The sequence below is a fragment of the Ambystoma mexicanum genome, chromosome 1p (genome assembly GCF_040938575.1).
Source record: "Ambystoma mexicanum isolate Mex_15411 chromosome 1p, UKY_AmexF1_1, whole genome shotgun sequence".
Classification (NCBI taxonomy): domain Eukaryota; kingdom Metazoa; phylum Chordata; class Amphibia; order Caudata; family Ambystomatidae; genus Ambystoma; species Ambystoma mexicanum.
Window position 1 is genome coordinate 560,699,582 of NC_090921.1, and position 18,135 is coordinate 560,717,716.

The 18,135-nt window shown below is 49.2% G+C and overlaps 2 protein-coding genes across 4 annotated transcripts in view; one reads left to right on the plus strand and one right to left on the minus strand.

Moving 5' to 3' along the window:
* LOC138575633 (AN1-type zinc finger protein 5-like) overlaps positions 1 to 18,135 on the minus strand; it is a 327,567-nt gene that overhangs the window by 141,029 nt on the left and 168,403 nt on the right. The window lies entirely within an intron of this gene.
* LOC138493879 (octapeptide-repeat protein T2-like) lies at positions 9,647 to 10,144 on the plus strand. Its single transcript, XM_069620419.1, has one exon. The coding sequence runs from the start codon at positions 9,647 to 9,649 to the stop codon at positions 10,142 to 10,144; it is 498 nt and encodes a 165-aa protein (XP_069476520.1).

Genomic DNA, 18,135 nt, shown 5'->3' on the forward strand with positions numbered 1-18,135 from the left:
CTCTGCTGCAGGTACTGGTTCTATAGCACTTTTCTCCAGCAGGGTTAGAACTTCCTGCTGTAGGCGCGGGTTTGAAAGTTTGAACGGGTGTCTCCCTGCTGGATTGCTTTGAGGTTGCTTAGAAAAGGAAGGCAATAGCCTTGGGCTATTATTTCTAAAGCCCAAACATCTGAAGTAATGGCTCGCCATTCTTGCAGATGCTGCAACAGCCTGCCTCCTACAAGTCCTCAAAGTGGTTTTGTGGCGGATGTTGCAGCTGCTGATGGCAAAGAGGCTGCAGCTATAGCTGGCTTAGCACGTTTTTCTCGTCCACCACGAGTGGCCTTTCTTTGGCCCCTTTGACTGGCCATTCCTCTCGTCTTCCCGTATGAGGTGTAATAACGATAGGATAGTCCCCTCCATGATTGCCCTTGTGCACGAAAAGGCTGAGGTTGCCTAATAGCAGCTCCTAAGGATTTTGCTGCTGCTTTTGAGGTCTGCAACCGCTCAAGGCTCTCGTCAGCCTTGTTGCCAAAAAGATGAGACCCGTCAAAAGGCATGTTCAGGAGGCGGTTCTGTATGTCCGGTGCAAAACCTGACTTCCGTAACCACGCAAACCTGCGCATTACCGTGTTAGTGCCCATGGACCTGCTTACACTATCCGCAGTATCCAATCCATGGCCTCCTTTACATCTCTAACGATGGCCAGGAAACCTTCCCTTTCTTCCCTTTCTGCTATGTGCTCTGCCGCCATTGCGATGCACTCCCATAGAGTGTACGAAAATGGAGTTGGCAGATTTTAATGCCATGCTCCCGGCTGAAAATACCTTCCGTGCCCAACCATCCACACGCTTATCGTCCCTGTCTGGAGGGATAGATGGGTACGCAAGTTTGTTGGAAGCTGTGGCTACCTGTATGACCAAACACTCGGGAGTTGGATGTTTTGACAGATAGCCAGGGTCTCTACTGACATTTGGGGTGCCATACTCCAATCCAAAAGGTACATTTTTCTCCTCGGATCTCTCCTGTTCCTAAAAAATTGAGGTCAAGGATTTGAAAAACTCCTTCCTAGGGAGAGGCTTGAAAACCTTCTCTGGGAGAGGTGGAGGAAGAGGTGTAGTACCAGGCTCTGAAGGAATTACATGTTTTTTTTAACTTGTTCCTTCTCTTTTTCTGGCTGCCCTGGCTTGGTTAGAGCCTTTGGCGCCGAGGGTTTCGGCGTCGACATCGATAAAGGCATCTACGGCATCGATGACATAGTAGTCGTCGACAGGGTCTGCTTCAAGGGCGTCGAGGCGGCCTTCGACTGTTTCCCCTTCGAGGTGTGATAGGTCTCGGACGGCGTCGGTGACCTCGAGCGGTCAACTCGACTCGAGCGTTTATCGCTCGGCGTCCTGGAAGGTTCCTTATCCTTCCTTTTACGATCACCCGGGCTCGAGGACGCGCGAGTGTCGGAGCGATGACGCTCCCGGCCAGCTTCCGAAGAAGGCGCGGACCGAGGCTTCACCTTCTCAAACACCTCCATCATTTTGACCCTGAATGCTTCCCACTCTTCGGTAGACAAATGTTTTGTGGGGCATTTCATTTTTGGAGACTCGTCCGACGACGAGGTGGAGGGAGACCTATGGCGTAGTTTCTTCGACTTTTTCGATGAAGACGACAAGCGATGAGAATCGCTTCGGGATCTACACCGATGCCTTTCGCGTCGAGGAGATTTTTCCCCATGGGGTCTCGACTCGACACTAGAGGTTTTTCGATCCTTCCGACCTACCTGTAGCTTTCGTCTCCTTTCTCGCAAGGGCTTCCCCGTCATCGCCTGACACTTCGAACAGGCCTCCATGTCGTGGCCTTCCCCAAGACACCACAAACACTCGCGGTGCGGGTCCGTGTTCGAAATTTTTGAGCCGCACGACTTGCATTTCTTAAAACCCGATCTCGGGGTTGTGGTCGGCGTCGATGAGGAGGACATAATTACTTCTCGTTATATTATATTTCTTGACAGAACTCGAGGCGCGCCGAATATCCGAAGCAACGTAACTGCGGAAAAACGGAACTGAGGCCAACGCTGTGCGTGCTACTTATACACCCGATGACGTCACCCTCGACGGAGGCCTTCGAGGGACCATCGACTCGACGACATCGATGCATGTCGCCCTCTGCCGAAAAAATTTCTGAAGAGCAGCAAAGCTGGATGGAATACATCTAAGATGAGGAATACGTTGGAGGACACAATCCACTCTAAAGGGGTAATTCTTGATACTGTGGCTGATGTGCAGCACCCTGAATTGGACAACATGTGAGACAACCACACGTGCAAAGTGGGGAGGGAGACGTCAAACGAGAACTGCTATTTATGTTCCTTGATATCTCATGCAACGGGCGCAGCCAAGTTGTTTATACCTCAAGAAATGCTGCGTTTTATGGCCCTGTGCAAAGTACAACGTTATTTTCCAATGGCACACTGTCCAAGCGGTAATAATGGACAGAGATGAAGAATGTGCCTAGAAGAAATAACAAGCTTGTTGTAAGTTAAGACCATTGCTCAAGATGGAGAGAGTGTTGTTTTCCAACAATAGATGGGGTGGCAAGAGTAGTGAGCTGTGCAGTAGGGAGCTTACTGGGGTTTTTGGAAGATGTAATGAAACGCGTGACGCCAGAATTGTGACAGGACTTGGGGAAATTACGGGTCAGAATTGACATGGATCGAGTTAAGTGAAACAAAAGTACAGAGGCCAGCGGAGTATTTCTTTTGCTTTCGAGGAAATAGCACTATACCTATAGGAGCAAATTACCAGGTTACTCACCGTAGTGACCACCTTACTCCTAGTCCATAGTCCCCTTTCCTCCATACTTATGGGACATTTCTCCGTCTTGTGGGACGGGACCGGAGCACTTTGTAAAAAGCATCCACATTTTTTTCAAAAATGTGTCCCTCCTCTCTTTCCTGCACGAGGCCCGGCACGCGGCCGTAACGCCGCCCACCTTGGCTCTGCCCCGCGCATCGCCCATCAGTCCTTTTCTATCTATCGCAGGGTCATGACCCATTAGCAATAACAGGGGAACCTTATTAGAGGGGACGGCAGGTGGGCGTATGGAGGAAAGGGGACTATGGACTAGGAATAAGTTGGTCACTACGGTGAGTAACCTGGTAATACTCCTACGTCCTGTCCCCTTTCCTCCATACTTATGGGAGAGTCCCAAGCATTCCTTACAAGAACTATGGGTGGATGGAAATACCCCTTACTGAAACAGGTTCTTCAGCACAGCCTGGCCGAACTGAGCGTCAGCTCTAGAGCTCATGTCGAGGCAGTAATGCTTACAGAAAGCAGATGGGGAGGCCCAAGTAGCCGCTTTAGCGATGGACCCCCAGGGAACATACTTCTGAAAAGCAACCGCGGCTGCCTTGCCTCGCACCTGATGTGCATGGATACCTTTAGGACGTTTCAGCTTTTGGACGGTGAAAGGTTCCGTGATACAGGCAGCAATGCACCTGGAAATGGATGCCTTAGACGCCGGCCTGCCCTGGGGTTTACCGAAGGTCACAAACAGCTCCGAAGCTCGGAAGTCCTGTCCAGGTAGAACCGAAGAGCTCTTCGGACATCCAGGCAGTGTAGAACCCTTTCCGCCTCCGAGGCAGGGTTCGGGAAAAAGACCGGAAGGGAAATCGACTGATGATGGAATTCGGTCACTACCTTTGGTAGGAAAGCTGGGTTCGTCCGAAGGACTACCTTGTCCTTGTGAAAGACCAAGAAAGGATGCTCCACCGACAATGCCTTGAGCTCACTCACTCTCCTTGCTGACGTAACGGCTACCAGAAAGGACACTTTCCAGGACACGTACTTGAGGTCAACTGTAGCTATTGGCTCAAAGGGTTTATGGCACAGCGCCGTCAGGACTACATTTAGGTCCCAAGGCGGATGCAGACTACGAACCGGGGATAGATGCGTGTCAAGCCAGCAAAATGTCTCTTCACCACTGGGTTAGTTAATGAATAAGAACACCAGTCTGTAGAGAGGTAGGCGGAAATCGCTGAGAGATAAGTCCTGCAGGACAAGACATGAACCCCTGACTTTGCTTGGGAGGATACGAAGGACAGCACTGTGTCAATCGTCGCCACCCTCGGGTCCAATTCTTTCTCCAAACACCAATGACAGAACCTGAGCCATTTACTCTTGTATTGGGATCTGGTTGAGGGTTTCCTGGATAATGCGCATGTTATCCACAGACAAACCCAAATACTCTAGAGCCGTGAACTCGGGCACCATGCCGTCAAGTTGAGCGATTGTGGAGGGGTGCCACATCTGCTGTTCCCCTTGGTGAAGAAGATCGGGAGTTACTGGTAACCTGATCGGCGGACACACTGACAGGTGTTGAAGTTCTGAGAACCAAAACCTGGCCGGCCACCACAGAGCTATCAGTAGAAGAGAACAGTTGACAGAGCTCTTCAACTTCCAAATTGCTCGATGAACTAGGGGAAGAGGCGGGAAGGCGTAAGCTCTCATGTTGTGCCATGGCATCTCGAGTGCGTCCCCCAGAGAGGAGGCTCCCAGCCCCCTTCTGGAGGCGTACTGAGGAAGCTTCTTGTTTACCGCCGTGGCGAAGAGGTCCACCTCCGGTGTGCCCTATACGAGAGACAATCCATGAGAGGATCTCCGCCTTCAACTCCCACTTGTAGCTGACCACTGTCCGCAGGCAGAGGGCATCCGCGGTGACATTCAGCCGGCCTGGGATGTGCAGCCAGACCCCATGAAGCACGGCCCACTCCCAAATCTGGATGGACAGATCCACGAGAGGGGAAGACTTCGTCCCCCCTTGCTTGTTTATGTAGTTCATTGACACCGCATTGTCCGTCCTTGTGCGGACCACCTTGTTGACAATGAGAGGTCTGAACGCCTTGAGCGCCAGAAAAATCGCCAGAAGTTCCAATTGATTTATGTGCAGGAGCTTGTACTGAGGTGACCAGAGATCTGAGACCTGAAGAAGATCTAACATCGCACCCCACCCGAAAAGGGAGGAGTCTGTCATGATCGTCACCATGGGGGCTGGGTCCTGGAACCCCGCGCCCACTGACAGGTTGCTGAGAGATGACCACCAGTCCAGGTCCACTCTCATGGAATCCGGAATCATTATCTGCTTGGAATCCGGGTCTACAGCCTGACGCCAGGAACTCCGAAGAGCCATCTGGGTCCGTCTCATTTTGAGACGAGCAAGAGGAAGAGCCAGTACACACGAGGCCATGAGGCCCAGAAGCCTCTGGAACCACCAGGCTCTCCGACTGCGTAAACATCTGACACGTGGCCAACAGATCCGCCATTCTGTCCCCGGTCAGATACACTCGGCAGTCTATCGTGTTCCAACGAAAACCCAGGAAAGTCAGGTCCTGTGAGACCGTCATGGAGGATTTCCGCCAGTTCACCGACAGCCCGAGATGGAACAGGAGCTGAAGGAGAGACTGGAGGTTGACCGCTGCTGCCAACGGACAAGGGCTGCGTAGGAGCCAGTCGTCCAAATAGGGATACACATGGATACCCTGGAGACGAAGATAGGCCGCAATCACCGACATCATCTTCGTGAAGACACGCGGCGCCGAACTGAGGCCAAAAGGAAGCACCCGAAACTGGAAGTGCTCCTCTCCCAAAGAGAAACTGGGGTATCTCCTGTGTGGATTCCAGATCAGGATATGCATGTACGCATCCTGAAGATCCACCACGCTGAGCCAATCGCCCGTCTGCAACGAGGTGCAAATCTGGCCGGGCGTGATCATCTTGAATTTCTCTTGGGGTAGGGGTCTAGTATGGTGCGCAGGCCAGCCTGGTTGGGTTTGGGCACCGTAAACAGCCAGGAGTAGAAGCCCTCCCCTCGCTCCCCAAGGGGAACAGGTTCCATAGCTCTGAGGAGCAGACGTTTCTGAACCTCGGCCTTGAGGAAGGGTGAGCCCGACAGCTGAAAACGAGGGTTGAGGGGTGGGGTAGAGGATAAAGGTAAGCGGAAACCCGCTCGAGCGACTGACAAGACCCATCTGTCTTCTGCGATGGCCTGCCACGCCTCCCAATGAGACGCAATGCGTCCTCCCACCGGGGTCTCGTGCGAGCGCGGAAAACCCTCATTTGGCAGGTTTATCGGTGGCGGCGCCACCTGAACCTGATAAGGAGGCTGAGGAGCGGGAGAAATACCGCGTACGCTGTTGTCTACGGTGGTTATTCCCTGCAGGAGTATCCACTCTGCGAGATTTGCGGTTGAGGAAGCCCCTAAAACCAGAGGAAGTCGACCTTGCGACAACGGCCTTTGAGCCTTGAAGGGAGCTTTAACTAGAACAGACAATGATTTGGCCGTTTGAGTGCTGTCTTTGGTTTTTGTGAGCTCTACATCAGTAGAAGAGTGAAAAAGTTCCTTACCATCAAATGGAAGGTCCAGAACCTTGTCTTGCACCTCCTTTGAGAACTTAGTGGCATGTAGCCACGCTTGCAGCGAGGTATCAACTCCAAGCATCAGACCCCGAGCTGAGGTGTCTACGTGATGAGCCGCAGCTTCCAGGAGATCCTGGGCCAACATCCTGGCATTGGAAAGGCCTCCTCTGAAATCCTCCAACTTCTCGACCGGAATGTGCTCCTCAAACTCCAACAGACCTCTCAACATCCGCATGTTAGCTCCCGCCAAAATCTATTCTGCATTGGCCTGCCTGCGCTGCAAGGCCGAATTGGCAAAGATTTTCCTCCCTAGGGAGTCCAGGAGCTTGTCCTCCTTTCCCCAAGACCTGAGTAGCCGTCGCGGAGGAGGATGCTGCAGGTCTGGATTGCAATGTAGCCGCAGCCACCACTGTGGAGGAGGGAGGCGGACAAGACGACAAGGCCACTTCTTCCGAAGAATGTAGCCTGTACCTCGCGTCAATCTTTTTATTGACAAAAAGTCCTGAGTGTGGCTTTTCCCAAACTCTTCGGACCTCGGCCAGAACGTCCTTCTGCAAGAACAGAAGCTCCAAAGGAGACAAGGTGAACGCCCCAGAAAGCACGCCCTCCTGCGGAGCAGGTGCCTCGGGCACCGGAACATGCAAGAAACTCATCATGTTCAGTACCCGATCATGGAAAGCTCTGATAGAGCGGGGAACGTCTAGGTTGTCCTGATCGCCTTGAGGGTCATCTGACACGTCAGGATCCTGCTGAGCCGTGTCAGGCACTGCCTTGTCCACCGGGGACAATGGTGGCACAGGCGGAAGCGCAGGGGGAGGCATCACAGGCAAGGGAGGCGCCGGCAGAACCACCGTCGGAACGGGTGGAGCCGGAGGCGCGGGTGGACATATCTCCTTGAAAAGCCCTTTGAAATATTCCCTCATGGAGTCGGTGCGCATAAGCGCTTGAAATTTACCGAAAAAGGCGTCCTCAGGAGATTGTTTCGGAACCTGAGGAGGCCTCTCCTGAGGTGGACAAATCCAGGGACGTAACGGGGAAGGGTGCCACACCGGCCCCAACGCCGACGTATCCACATAAATCAAGGGAGCCGCCCCCGCGGGCAACAAAACATTGTGCAGAAGAGGCATCCGGGCATTCCAATCATAAACCAACGGTAAGGATGAGCACAAGGGACCTTAGGTTCACCCGAAGGACCGAACCCTACACCAGGGGCCGATGGCGTAGTTGTAGGGGTAGTACCTAAAATGGCTGCCGTGGTCGTGGCGGGAACGGCCGCCATTTTGTCCTCATCTGAGGGGAACTGCGGCACGTGAGGAGGTGAGGCAGGGGTCCCCGTCGATGGGTCAGGGGTCTTAATTTTAGCCTTAACGTAAGGAACCTCAGCAGAGCCGGTACTATGAGGCCTGGAATGTTTCTGTGACATACCAACCGCCAACTGAGCCTTCGAAGGAAGAGCCTCGGCACTGCCGGTAAAAGAAGAAACCTTCTTCTTTGCCCCCTCAACAGATCTGGTGTCACCACAAGAGCGGGAACGGTGCGCTGTCACCGACAGGGCCTTGCCCGGCCCCTCAGAACTGTTGGTATCCTTAGCCTCTGTACAAGGGACCTCAGACCTAGGCCCGGTAGAAGCCTTATCGGCACGGGCCTTGAACATCCGTTCGGTAATCTCAAGCCCAGCCAAGACCTCAGGGCGCACCCCGGTTTTGTTTTTGAGGGAAGCCGAAAGAGCGGCCTCAGAGCAAGCTCCGTTACCCCACGGCTCAGTAGAACTGGGTCTACAAACAGCCCCCACAGGAGGGGCCTCGGAGCGTACTCCGGTGTTCACAGGCCCCTTACGGAGACCCTCGGAGAAAACTCCGGTAGAATTATTAGGCCCAACAGGCACCTCAGGGCGAACCCCGGTAACAGAGCGATCCATGCCGCTCCCGGCTCGAGAGGAACCCGGGAAGGTATCCCCCGGCCGGGGTGCTCTGAAAATTAAAGAACTTACCGGGCGTTTTTTCTTCTCGTCGATGAACGCCTGAAAATGCGAAGGAGGAGTCCGTCCGAACACCTCTTCCCACCGCTTCAACCGACGTTGAAGTGCCCGGACCGAAAGGGAGTCACAGTAAAAACAGGAGTACCAACGGTGTTCCGGAGCCAAACACTCTAAACAAAGAGGATTGGGATCCGCCCTCGCGAAGCGACGGTGACACGATGAACAGTCTGGAAAATCTAGTTTAAGAAGACAGACAGACTAGTAAACGAACACTAGCGAGAGCCAGAGAGGGAAAAAGGGAAGAAAATCTTCCGAGGATGCAAGTGCGTCCGGCCCCGATCGTGCGGAGAAAAGGACTGATGGGCGATGCGCAGGGCGGAGCCAAGGTGGGCGGGGTTACGGCCGCGTGCCGGGCCTCACGCAGGAAAGAGAGGAGGGACACATTTTTTTAAAAAAGTGTATGCTTTTTACAAAGTGCTCCGGTCCCGTCCCACAGGATGGAGAGATGTCCCATAAGTATGGAGGAAAGGGGACGGGACGTAGGAGTACATTTGTTGTAATTAACACACTTTTTCCCTGACCTGTCCAAAGGCACAGCAGCGATGATGGATGTGTACTGGGTGTTCAGACAATACGCACATCTACACCTCCCGCCATCATGGAGGGGCATATGTTCACTGACCTCCTTGCACTCAGCAGTTCTGGTAGTTCCTGATGCCCGTTTGATTGTTATAAATGTTCCGCCCCCAGAACAAACTAAGCCCCCATCCGAAAAGCATTTCTGTCGCTCACTAAGACTTTGTCATCGGAAAAGATTGAATTACCTATCCAAAAACTCCTTCGATAAACTAAAGGCGATCCCGGATCAATACAAATTCTTTACTAAAACTGAGACTTTCTTCACCTCCCTCCTGGTGCCAGGTATCCAGAATGCAGCAAATGCCAAATGGCTGCAGGTCACCAGGTGGGAGATGCTTCAGCTGGCAAACCAAACGGAGCTGGGTCCTAATTCTGACTGAGGCTTATGACCCTCCAGAATAGACACATTCTGGATTTGCTCACGGCTATGGAAGGGGGCGTGTGCAAGAAAATGTGTCTTTCTTGCTGCACATATATTCCCCAAATGATGCAGACAATGGGTTGATGACCCATGCACTAGGGGTGAAATGGGGGGGCAACAAAGTGGCACTGGGACACAATGGGTATAACAAAGTGACAGTCCCACCAAACAGCTCAGAAACACAAGCAGAATGAGGAAGAGGACAGAGAATGGGCAGGCATAATGGAGGAAGTGAGGAGAAGAGTAAGGGAAAAGAAGAAAGAACAGGAATGGTCGAGAAGGGAGGATGAGAGAGCAGAGGGAAAAGTAAGAAGAACGAGTGAAGAAAAGGCAGAAGGAAATCGAGGAAAGGGCAAGGAGAAAGGCAGAGGACGAAAAAGGGAGTCAGTTGCAGGTGAAGAGGGAAAGAGGAAATTGGAAATCAAAAGACTCATTAAAGAGCGTCAACGTAGAGAGGAAGCAGAAAGAGACATAAGACAGGAGCGGGAAAGAAGTCGAGAGAGACGCCTCAAGGAGGTAGAGGACATTATGACGGAACCAAAGGGATTAAATGACGATGAGGAAGAGGGGATACAGAGAAGAATAGGGATACTGTATAGGAGCAGGAGGGAAAGCACCTCTGCCCGTAAGGAAAGCAGTTGTAAAGCGGGGTCCCCATTGAGGGGGGAGAGCGACTTACTGGACAGAGTAACAGGGAGACAACACGGAAATGCATGTTAAGGCATCTCAATTTTGAAGACAAAGAGGATGAGGACAGTTGTGACAGCACAGGAACCATGGTGTCAGACGACGACCTATTGGAAAGCGACAAAGATGAAAGGAGGAAGCCACGCCACCCGTCCAGGGAAGTCAGCCCCAAACAGGAAACACGGCGGGGTGGAGAGGAAGTCACTGAGAAGGGCAAGTTAGAACCTGAGGGGTGCCTTGAGTGTTCCAAAAGCATATTGCATAGCGCATACAAGTTTAACCCATATGCACAGAGGTTGAGAGCCTTACAGGGACGGAAAAAAGCCAGTATGAAGAGAGCATTCTCTGCCACAAAAGACGTAGGGACGTATGACAGAGGAGTAGAGCTGACACAGTTCTGATTGTTAGAAAAGGGTGGCGGACGACCACAATATATGGCAACAAATGGACAAGGACAATTTAAGGTGTAAGTTACCCGCAAAGTCAGCAGAGTCTGGTGGAGGCTACAGCGTTTTTTTTTACTTGCTATTTGCTACTTTGTATCCAGTCTGCCTTTCATTTCTACCCTTTTGAAGGAGGTGCTCTCCAATAAAACTTAGCTGACCCGTGGAGGGAACGCAGAGTCAGCAGAGTTTGGGTGGAGGCTGCGTGGAGGCCTTTGCAATCCACCCACTCTACTTGTCACACGTGTCTGTCTCCAGGCAGAATGGTGGCTTCCACTGGTCCGCACACTCATCACCGCACCAAAACAACATCAACATCGTACCCCCCCGATCTCCTGCTCCTCCTCCGCTTATCGAACTTCCCTGTTCCCTTTGTAAGCAGCAACAAGTGAAATCAGTGACGGCACGAGACTGGCAACTAGAGTTATCAGCGAGTACCCCTTCTTTGATAAAATAAATTGCAGACATGGAACATTCCATATCACAAAGGGAGGCTGTGATCGCGCCCATACAACATTTAAAACCCACGCAATCTCAATCAGATCTAAATGACTGCTCTATTAATACATGGGGTTTAAGGGAGGAGGAGGTTTTTCTTTTAGAGACAAATGCACTCCCGAAAATTGACGAGGTGCAGCTGGGTAAGATATCCGCAGATCAGAACTTATGCTCGTCAGCGATCCGTATCCTCTCGAAAGACATGCAATCTTTAACAAATTACCAAGAAACAATACAGCAAGTGCAATTGGACTTAAAATTTGGTGAGATAGCTCAGCCTACACAACCTAACAGTACCACGCCATCGCATCAATTACAGATAAACAAAGCAATCCAGGCGAAATTAATGTGGCAATCTAAATTTGGAACACAAGAAAAACTTTCTTCTATTCTGGCAACAGAGATACCTCGAAAGAGTAAACGTATGGAGAGACTGTCACTTGAGATAACAGAAATAGAAGACATCATGGCTAATCAGTAAAAACAGAAACACATTTCTGGTTCAGTAAATAATATGAAACCGACATCATGAAATAGAGCCATGACATCAACTCCGATCCTACAAAAGCATCAAAAATCGGCAGGTTATCTTTGTCTTTGTCCACGTCAGTTGCCAGAATATAAATCTGCTCAAATAAAGGAAGGAGAGAATAGAACAACACATCAAGATAGATCGCAATTAACTGAAGAACAACAAATTGTAACGGCAGAGAAGTGTAAATGTAATCATTTTAGGGCTTCTCCTTGTGAAGCCATTCCAACATCAATGGTCGAATTGCAGAATATTATGATGGCGGTTTCACTCAGGCCTTGATTCCGTTCATAAAACTATATGAACAAATTGGAGACACATTGAAGGATCATGCCATGCTCCTAGCAATGATCCATAGCAAACAATTATTCCTAGAAGCATTTGCTACGAAAATCCAATCGAGACTCGATACAGAAGCCGAGCCCTCAAATCAGTGACAATTGAGTCTGGTTGACATCGTAAGGAGTGATAGGGCTGACAAGGCACAATTTACTGCAACTATGATAGAAATCCTGACAGACAAACAAATAATAATAATAATTTATTGTGACTTAGTTTACAACGAAACTTTACACAGAGAATATATCTTAAGTAAGAACAAAATTGTAGTAAAAAGATTATCAATAATTAACAACACATTGCATAAAAGATGCCAAGAAAAGCAATACATTATATTCTCTAAATATACATTTCCTAAAACCATATAAAACAACTTCAATTTTAAGTTCGCGTTTATATTTACAATAATTCTGGAATCCTGGCTTGCCACATACTGCCCTATAATCTCCACTGAGAGTTTTGTAATGGAGTATCAGTCTAAATACCGCAATATTACGGATCCTATACAAATAAATGTCAATATTGGCCGGCGGTCCTTCGTGATTTTCCTCTTTAGCTATACATCGGCTCTTCCTTATAACCGTCTATATGGTTATCCTAAGTCTTATTTCCACAATCAGCCAAATACTGTACAATGCCATCAAGAGCCTTATACTGTTTGAGTTAATGTAGTGGTGCCAGAATAGTTCCTCATAGATATAACCTTGATTATGCACAAACGGCCCCAGACCAAGGTTTATGGTATGTGACATTTTGCAACACTCGGTCAGTACATGTCTGGCCGTTTCTAGGCGATTCACTCCTTTACATAACCGGCAGAGCCGTAATTCTAGGGGGATCATATCTCTTCTACCTGTTATCATTAAGGTAGGCAGTTGTTCTAGCCTTAGGAGTAATATAAAACGTCTAAGTCTCCTATCTGGGCATAAATTGAGATATCTCTGCGGATTTTTGTAGTTATATAGTCTATACTGGACAAACTGATAGCTTTTTAGCTTCTGTAGATGGGCGTAGTTCTCCAGCCAATCCCATAGTTCTATGCGTTTAACCAGGGCCCTTTGCGTTTCTGTAGTAACACTGCCTTCCCTAATTTGCCACCCAATGATCGTCAGGAATTTAGACATTTGCTCCTTCAAGGGGCACACTGGTTTGTCTTTCGAGATCTCTAAGTAGACCGCCTTAAGTAGCCCATTCTTAGTCTCCTCCCTCATTCTCAGATATAGTAGGGCACGCTTTTTCAATACGATCGCTTTCAGTGAGGTCAGCCCCAATTCTAGTCTTAGTATTGCCATGGGGATTCCCGGTGGGAGGCCCAGGATAGAGCGCCAGAACTTCCCCTCAATCACCTGCAACCATTTCAGGTCAGAATTGAGGAGGGCTTCTAGGCCGTAGGTGATCATAGGTGATAATACCTGCACATACAGTTGTCTCGTTCCCCAGATAGTAAATCCCCCCTGCTTCACTGTGAATCTATGGAACAGTGCAGTCAATTGTGTTGCCTTTACATTACGTGACTGCTTGCAGAGTCCATAGTCGCCGATACTCTCAAATTCTATCCCCAGATAGCGATAATAAGGAGAATAGGCAATGGTATCTGTACCAACCCTAAGCTGTACGCGAGTGGTGTTCTTGATGGTAAATCTCATTGCCTTAGTTTTATCTAAATTAATTTTGAGGCCGTTTGTCTCGGCGTATTCCCATAAGGCAATGGCCGACCTTCGGAGCCCCCCAATTGTGTGGTCTAGAATAACCAGGTCATCCGCATAGGCCAGGACAGGACAGACGGAATCTCCTATTTTCGGAGGGCAATTTGTAGCTCCCCTAATGGCCTCCAGGATGTCATATACATACATATTATAGATCAGCGGGGCCGTGACACATCCTTGTTTAACCCCCCTATTTTGGAGCACACTTCTAGTGGTGTGTCCTTCCTGATCTAACTTTACTTTAGCAGATGTATTCTGATGAAGTAATCTAAGATAATAGGTCAGGCTATCCGGGCAACCCATTGCTTTTAACTTCCTCCAAAGGGCCTCTCTTGGGATAGAGTCAAATGCTGCCGAGAAGTCTATATATAGGGCATATAATAGTGGCTGCCCTTTTGATCTAGCTCGTGTTCTCAAAAGATCCAGCACCATGATGCTGTGTGCTGTCGAATATCCTTGCCTAAAGCCACTCTGAAATTTGCAGAGTATGTCTGATTGCTCCACCCAGAGCTGCAGCTCCTTTAGAAGGAGAGAGGCAAATATTTTGCCCGTGACATCCAGCATTGAGAGTAATCTATAATTGCTAGGATCAGCTCGATTCCCCTTCTTAAAGACTGGTATGAGCACCGCTGTTTGCCAGGATCGGGGAATTCTCCCCACTTTTAAGATCTTTTTAAACATTATAGCTAACAGGGATGCCCAGAATTCAGGATATGCCTTCATCACAATATTAGCTAGACCGTTCGGGCCCGGGGCACGCGAAGATTTTAGTTCAGAGATTGTATTCAGCACCATTTGATATGTCACATTGAATGGGGGGATAGATGGCTTATGAATCAACGTTTGAGGTTCCTCTGAGTCTGCTTTAGAATTCCTATTTGCGAGGAAGGCTATCCATGTTTCCGCATTAATAGGGTTAACTATTGTACCTTGTGTAGTGCCTCGTGCCTCACCCAGCAGAGCCCAGATGTTCAGCGTTTTGCCTGTGCAAATCGTGTTAACTAGTCTTTGCCAGGTCTTAATTTTATCTAGTTTTCATTTGGTCTTGAACATGGCTCTGTATTTGTTTTAATGCTCCTAACCATCAGAAAATAGACGTCTGGAGGGTGAGCTTGTCTCTTGGCCAGCCGGAGTTCCGCTCTACGCTCTCTTTTCAAATTTCTCATAGTTATGTCAAAGGGTGGCATTTCCCTGCCGCAGCTAATCATGGACCCCATTCGACAGACTGCATGTTTCTTAGCAAAGTTGCAGATCCAATATTCAATGGCGTCACTCGACATCTCCTGAAAGTCCGGTAGTGAATTTGGATCAATGTTAGCCAAGGCTGCAACGGCAAGAGAGACATTTTTGTCTGACCAGCTGATCCTACTGCCGGTTTTATTTGGCACAATATTACCCATGTTGATACTAATAGGGGCTTTTGTCCCGATATTCAGTTTACAGATGAGTGTGGCATGATCACTCCACTCATTAGGGGTTATTTGCATGTCCTCCACTATCTCGTAGAGGCTAGGTGAGACAAACATGTAGTCTATGGTACTTCTCGAAATGCCATTGGACCAGGTATAATTGCCTGGCGAATCGCTCACTGTTTTACCATTAAGCATTTCGATGTCCCATAGATCAAACAAATGTTTCCATCCTTGGCCCTCAGGATCATTTTTTTTGGAGTGTAGCATGTAATTTTTAGTTTTTAAATTAGGGTTATAAGACTTCTCTGTGTTACCGCTCATGTGGCAATTGAAGTCTCCCGCCACTATTATCCCAGTATTCCCAGATTTTAGTAGCCATGTAGCCAATAGATTATGTAAGGCCTCCTGGAGTTGTTCTCTTATTGGTGCACCCGGGGGGTTGTAAAGGCTGACTAATAGTAGGTGCTCCATTCCTGACTGGTTGTTATAGTCAATCTCAACTGCCATCAGGTTGCTGGAACAATCAGTTTTCACTAACTTAGAGCCAATCATGTTAGCCACCCCTATAATAAGTCCCCCATAGGGTCTTCCCTTTGTACCTTTATTAGCTAACATTTGATAAATAACAAAACCATCCAGGATCAATGGCTCCATTGCCCAGGTTTCTTGCAGGCAAAAACAACTGTGTTTATCTAGGATCTTGATGGAGCCCTCGGTTGACAGCAAATGAGCAAAACCCCTACAGTTCCAGGAGAGAATAGACATATCTCATTGCTTTAATAGTACTTCAGGTAGTGAGTCCGCAAGCCATTTTAATGCTTGTTGTATGTCTGATATGCCCACCTTTTTACCTTCCGGGAAGTAGGGGCGGAGGTTAGTTTCAGCTATCATGTCTACCTTAATAGGCGGTTGGCGTAAGTCTGGTTCATTGAGATCGGCATCAACCTCCACATCAACTGCTTTCAATTCGGTTTTATAATTCCTTAGCAATGTCGCTGTGGATAAAAACTTACAATGCAGTGCTGAAACCTGGGGATTGGGGCCTTTTAGTGGTTCCACGAATTGGAAATCGTCTGACTTGAGGACCCTCAGTTGTGGTACATAGCTCAATCTAAGTAGTAATTCTGAGCGAGAGAGCCATTTCGTGTTTTCACTTAAATACAAATTCTTTATATAACATATACAATTTCCTTCCATGGTAGATGTAGATTCAGTGGGCCGAGTTATATTAGATGTTGCTGATAGCTCTAATGGACTCCCGGAGTTGTCTTTGTCCACAGTCTCTGGAACTTCATGCGGGTTTTCCTCCTCACAAAAATCCTCCACTTCCTCAGGCTCAATCATTTTTTCTCTGTCGGCTATTAGCCAGCTCGTCAGGCATCCCTCACCACTGATCTTCCTTTTCTTTGCTCTAGCTGCCCGTTTTTTGGCTTTCTTTGAGGGGTGCCCTGCGGATTCATTAACCGACTTGAGGATGGCCATTTCTTTAGCTCTTTTGATCCTTGCTGCCCTCCTGGCCAATCTGCGTTGCTTACGCGAGAAGAATGGTTCTTCATTTTCTATATCTGTCGCCCGCCCCGAGCTGTGAGGCTCGTCAGAATGGTGTTCTTCACTTGCGTCCGCCAATTTTATGGCTTCCGAGAGATTGGACTCTGCTGATTGATCAACTTCAGCATTATTCTCTTCTTTCTCCCTCTCTGCCCTCTCTAATATTAGGGCGTTTGAGTTGTCCAAGATTTTCCCCGTCATTTTCAGTAGAACCTTAAGGGCAAATTGCAACGATGCAACTGAGGACTGGATCTCCGCGATCTCTGTAGCTCCTGGATAAGTATCAGCCAAGCATACACTTTCAGCTGGGAGACTGTCTTCCATAGAGGCCATCGCCAAATTTGGTGATGCTGATAATCTGCCCATGGCTTCAGCTGAAGTCGGGGATACAAATGGAGTATTTCTCTGCTTGTTTGAATTAGCACAGTCCACGCTGATAGGTAGCGAGCATGGGGCAGGAGTCATTTTCCTCTGAATATTAAGACATAATTCCAATAGTGAATTATTGTCAATGTCGTCGTAAGTAGAGGCACATATAGATCCTACATTGGACGGCGCAAGAACCAGTTCTTCCTCAATTGTAGTTGAATTAGTTTCAGGAAGTGGGTTTTGCGGGAAAAACTCGGTGATCATTCCCTGATCCGCAGGTATGTCGTTCTTAACTTTCTTATTGGATTTCGCCCGCCCAGTAGGGTTGTTTGAGGGATTCTTAGTTGTCTCCATTCCCTTGGTTCCTCTAAGGTTGTACTTTGACTGTGTGGATCTCTTCTTTGGAGGCAAACGGGTTTTCACAATTTAGCGCCCTCCGGGCTTTGTAACGTCCAGGATCAAAGGCCTAAGCCTGCAGTCTCCTGTGCGTATGACCTTAAGGGCTGCTTTCGTAAATTGGGTAGTACTGGCCCCAGTGCTCCCTTCTAAGAGAAGTTGGGCACAAAGTAGAAGTGCTGGATCCAAAAGGCTCCTGTAAAAGGCCCCTCTAATCAGGGTGGGTGGAGGGTATGCGCTCCACTGGAGGTTATTCTGGCACAAGAGCTCTCCCCCGGTAGTATTCTTGTCCCGGCTGGCCCTCTGGTTTTATTATACTGTCAGCATCCAGTTCACATATATCAACCGATGGGCCTCAATACTGGATCTATACAATGATCCACTGATCCAGTCTCCAATATGGAGAACGTAAGGTGAGGCCCCAGGGATACTCTACGTAAATCCCCACTCACCTCTGATGTTGCAAGAACCTCTCGTTTTGTGTAGGAGCCGCGGGAGGAAGCACGGAGTCCTCCTTCATCCGCTCTGCGGCTCCCCAACAGGACACGTATCTCCCCGTCCTTTCACTGCTCCGGTACTCCTTCCGTGCAGCAGCTCCCGCGGGCGTCGGGGGACCGGGGGACCGAGGGCCCGTATAGGGCCGGTCTCTCCTCTGCCGCTCGGCCTCTCCTCTGTCGCTCAGCGCAGCGCCGCGCTTCGTGAGAGGAAAGGACCCTGCGGCGTAGTACGAACGCGTATACGCGTATACGCGCAAGCCAAGAAGTGTCAAGCCGCACCTCAG

Bases quoted from the DNA above. Each gene is read 5' to 3' on its own strand.
- LOC138493879 (XM_069620419.1), top strand. From the start codon at position 9,647: ATGGAGGAAGTGAGGAGAAGAGTAAGGGAAAAGAAGAAAGAACAGGAA.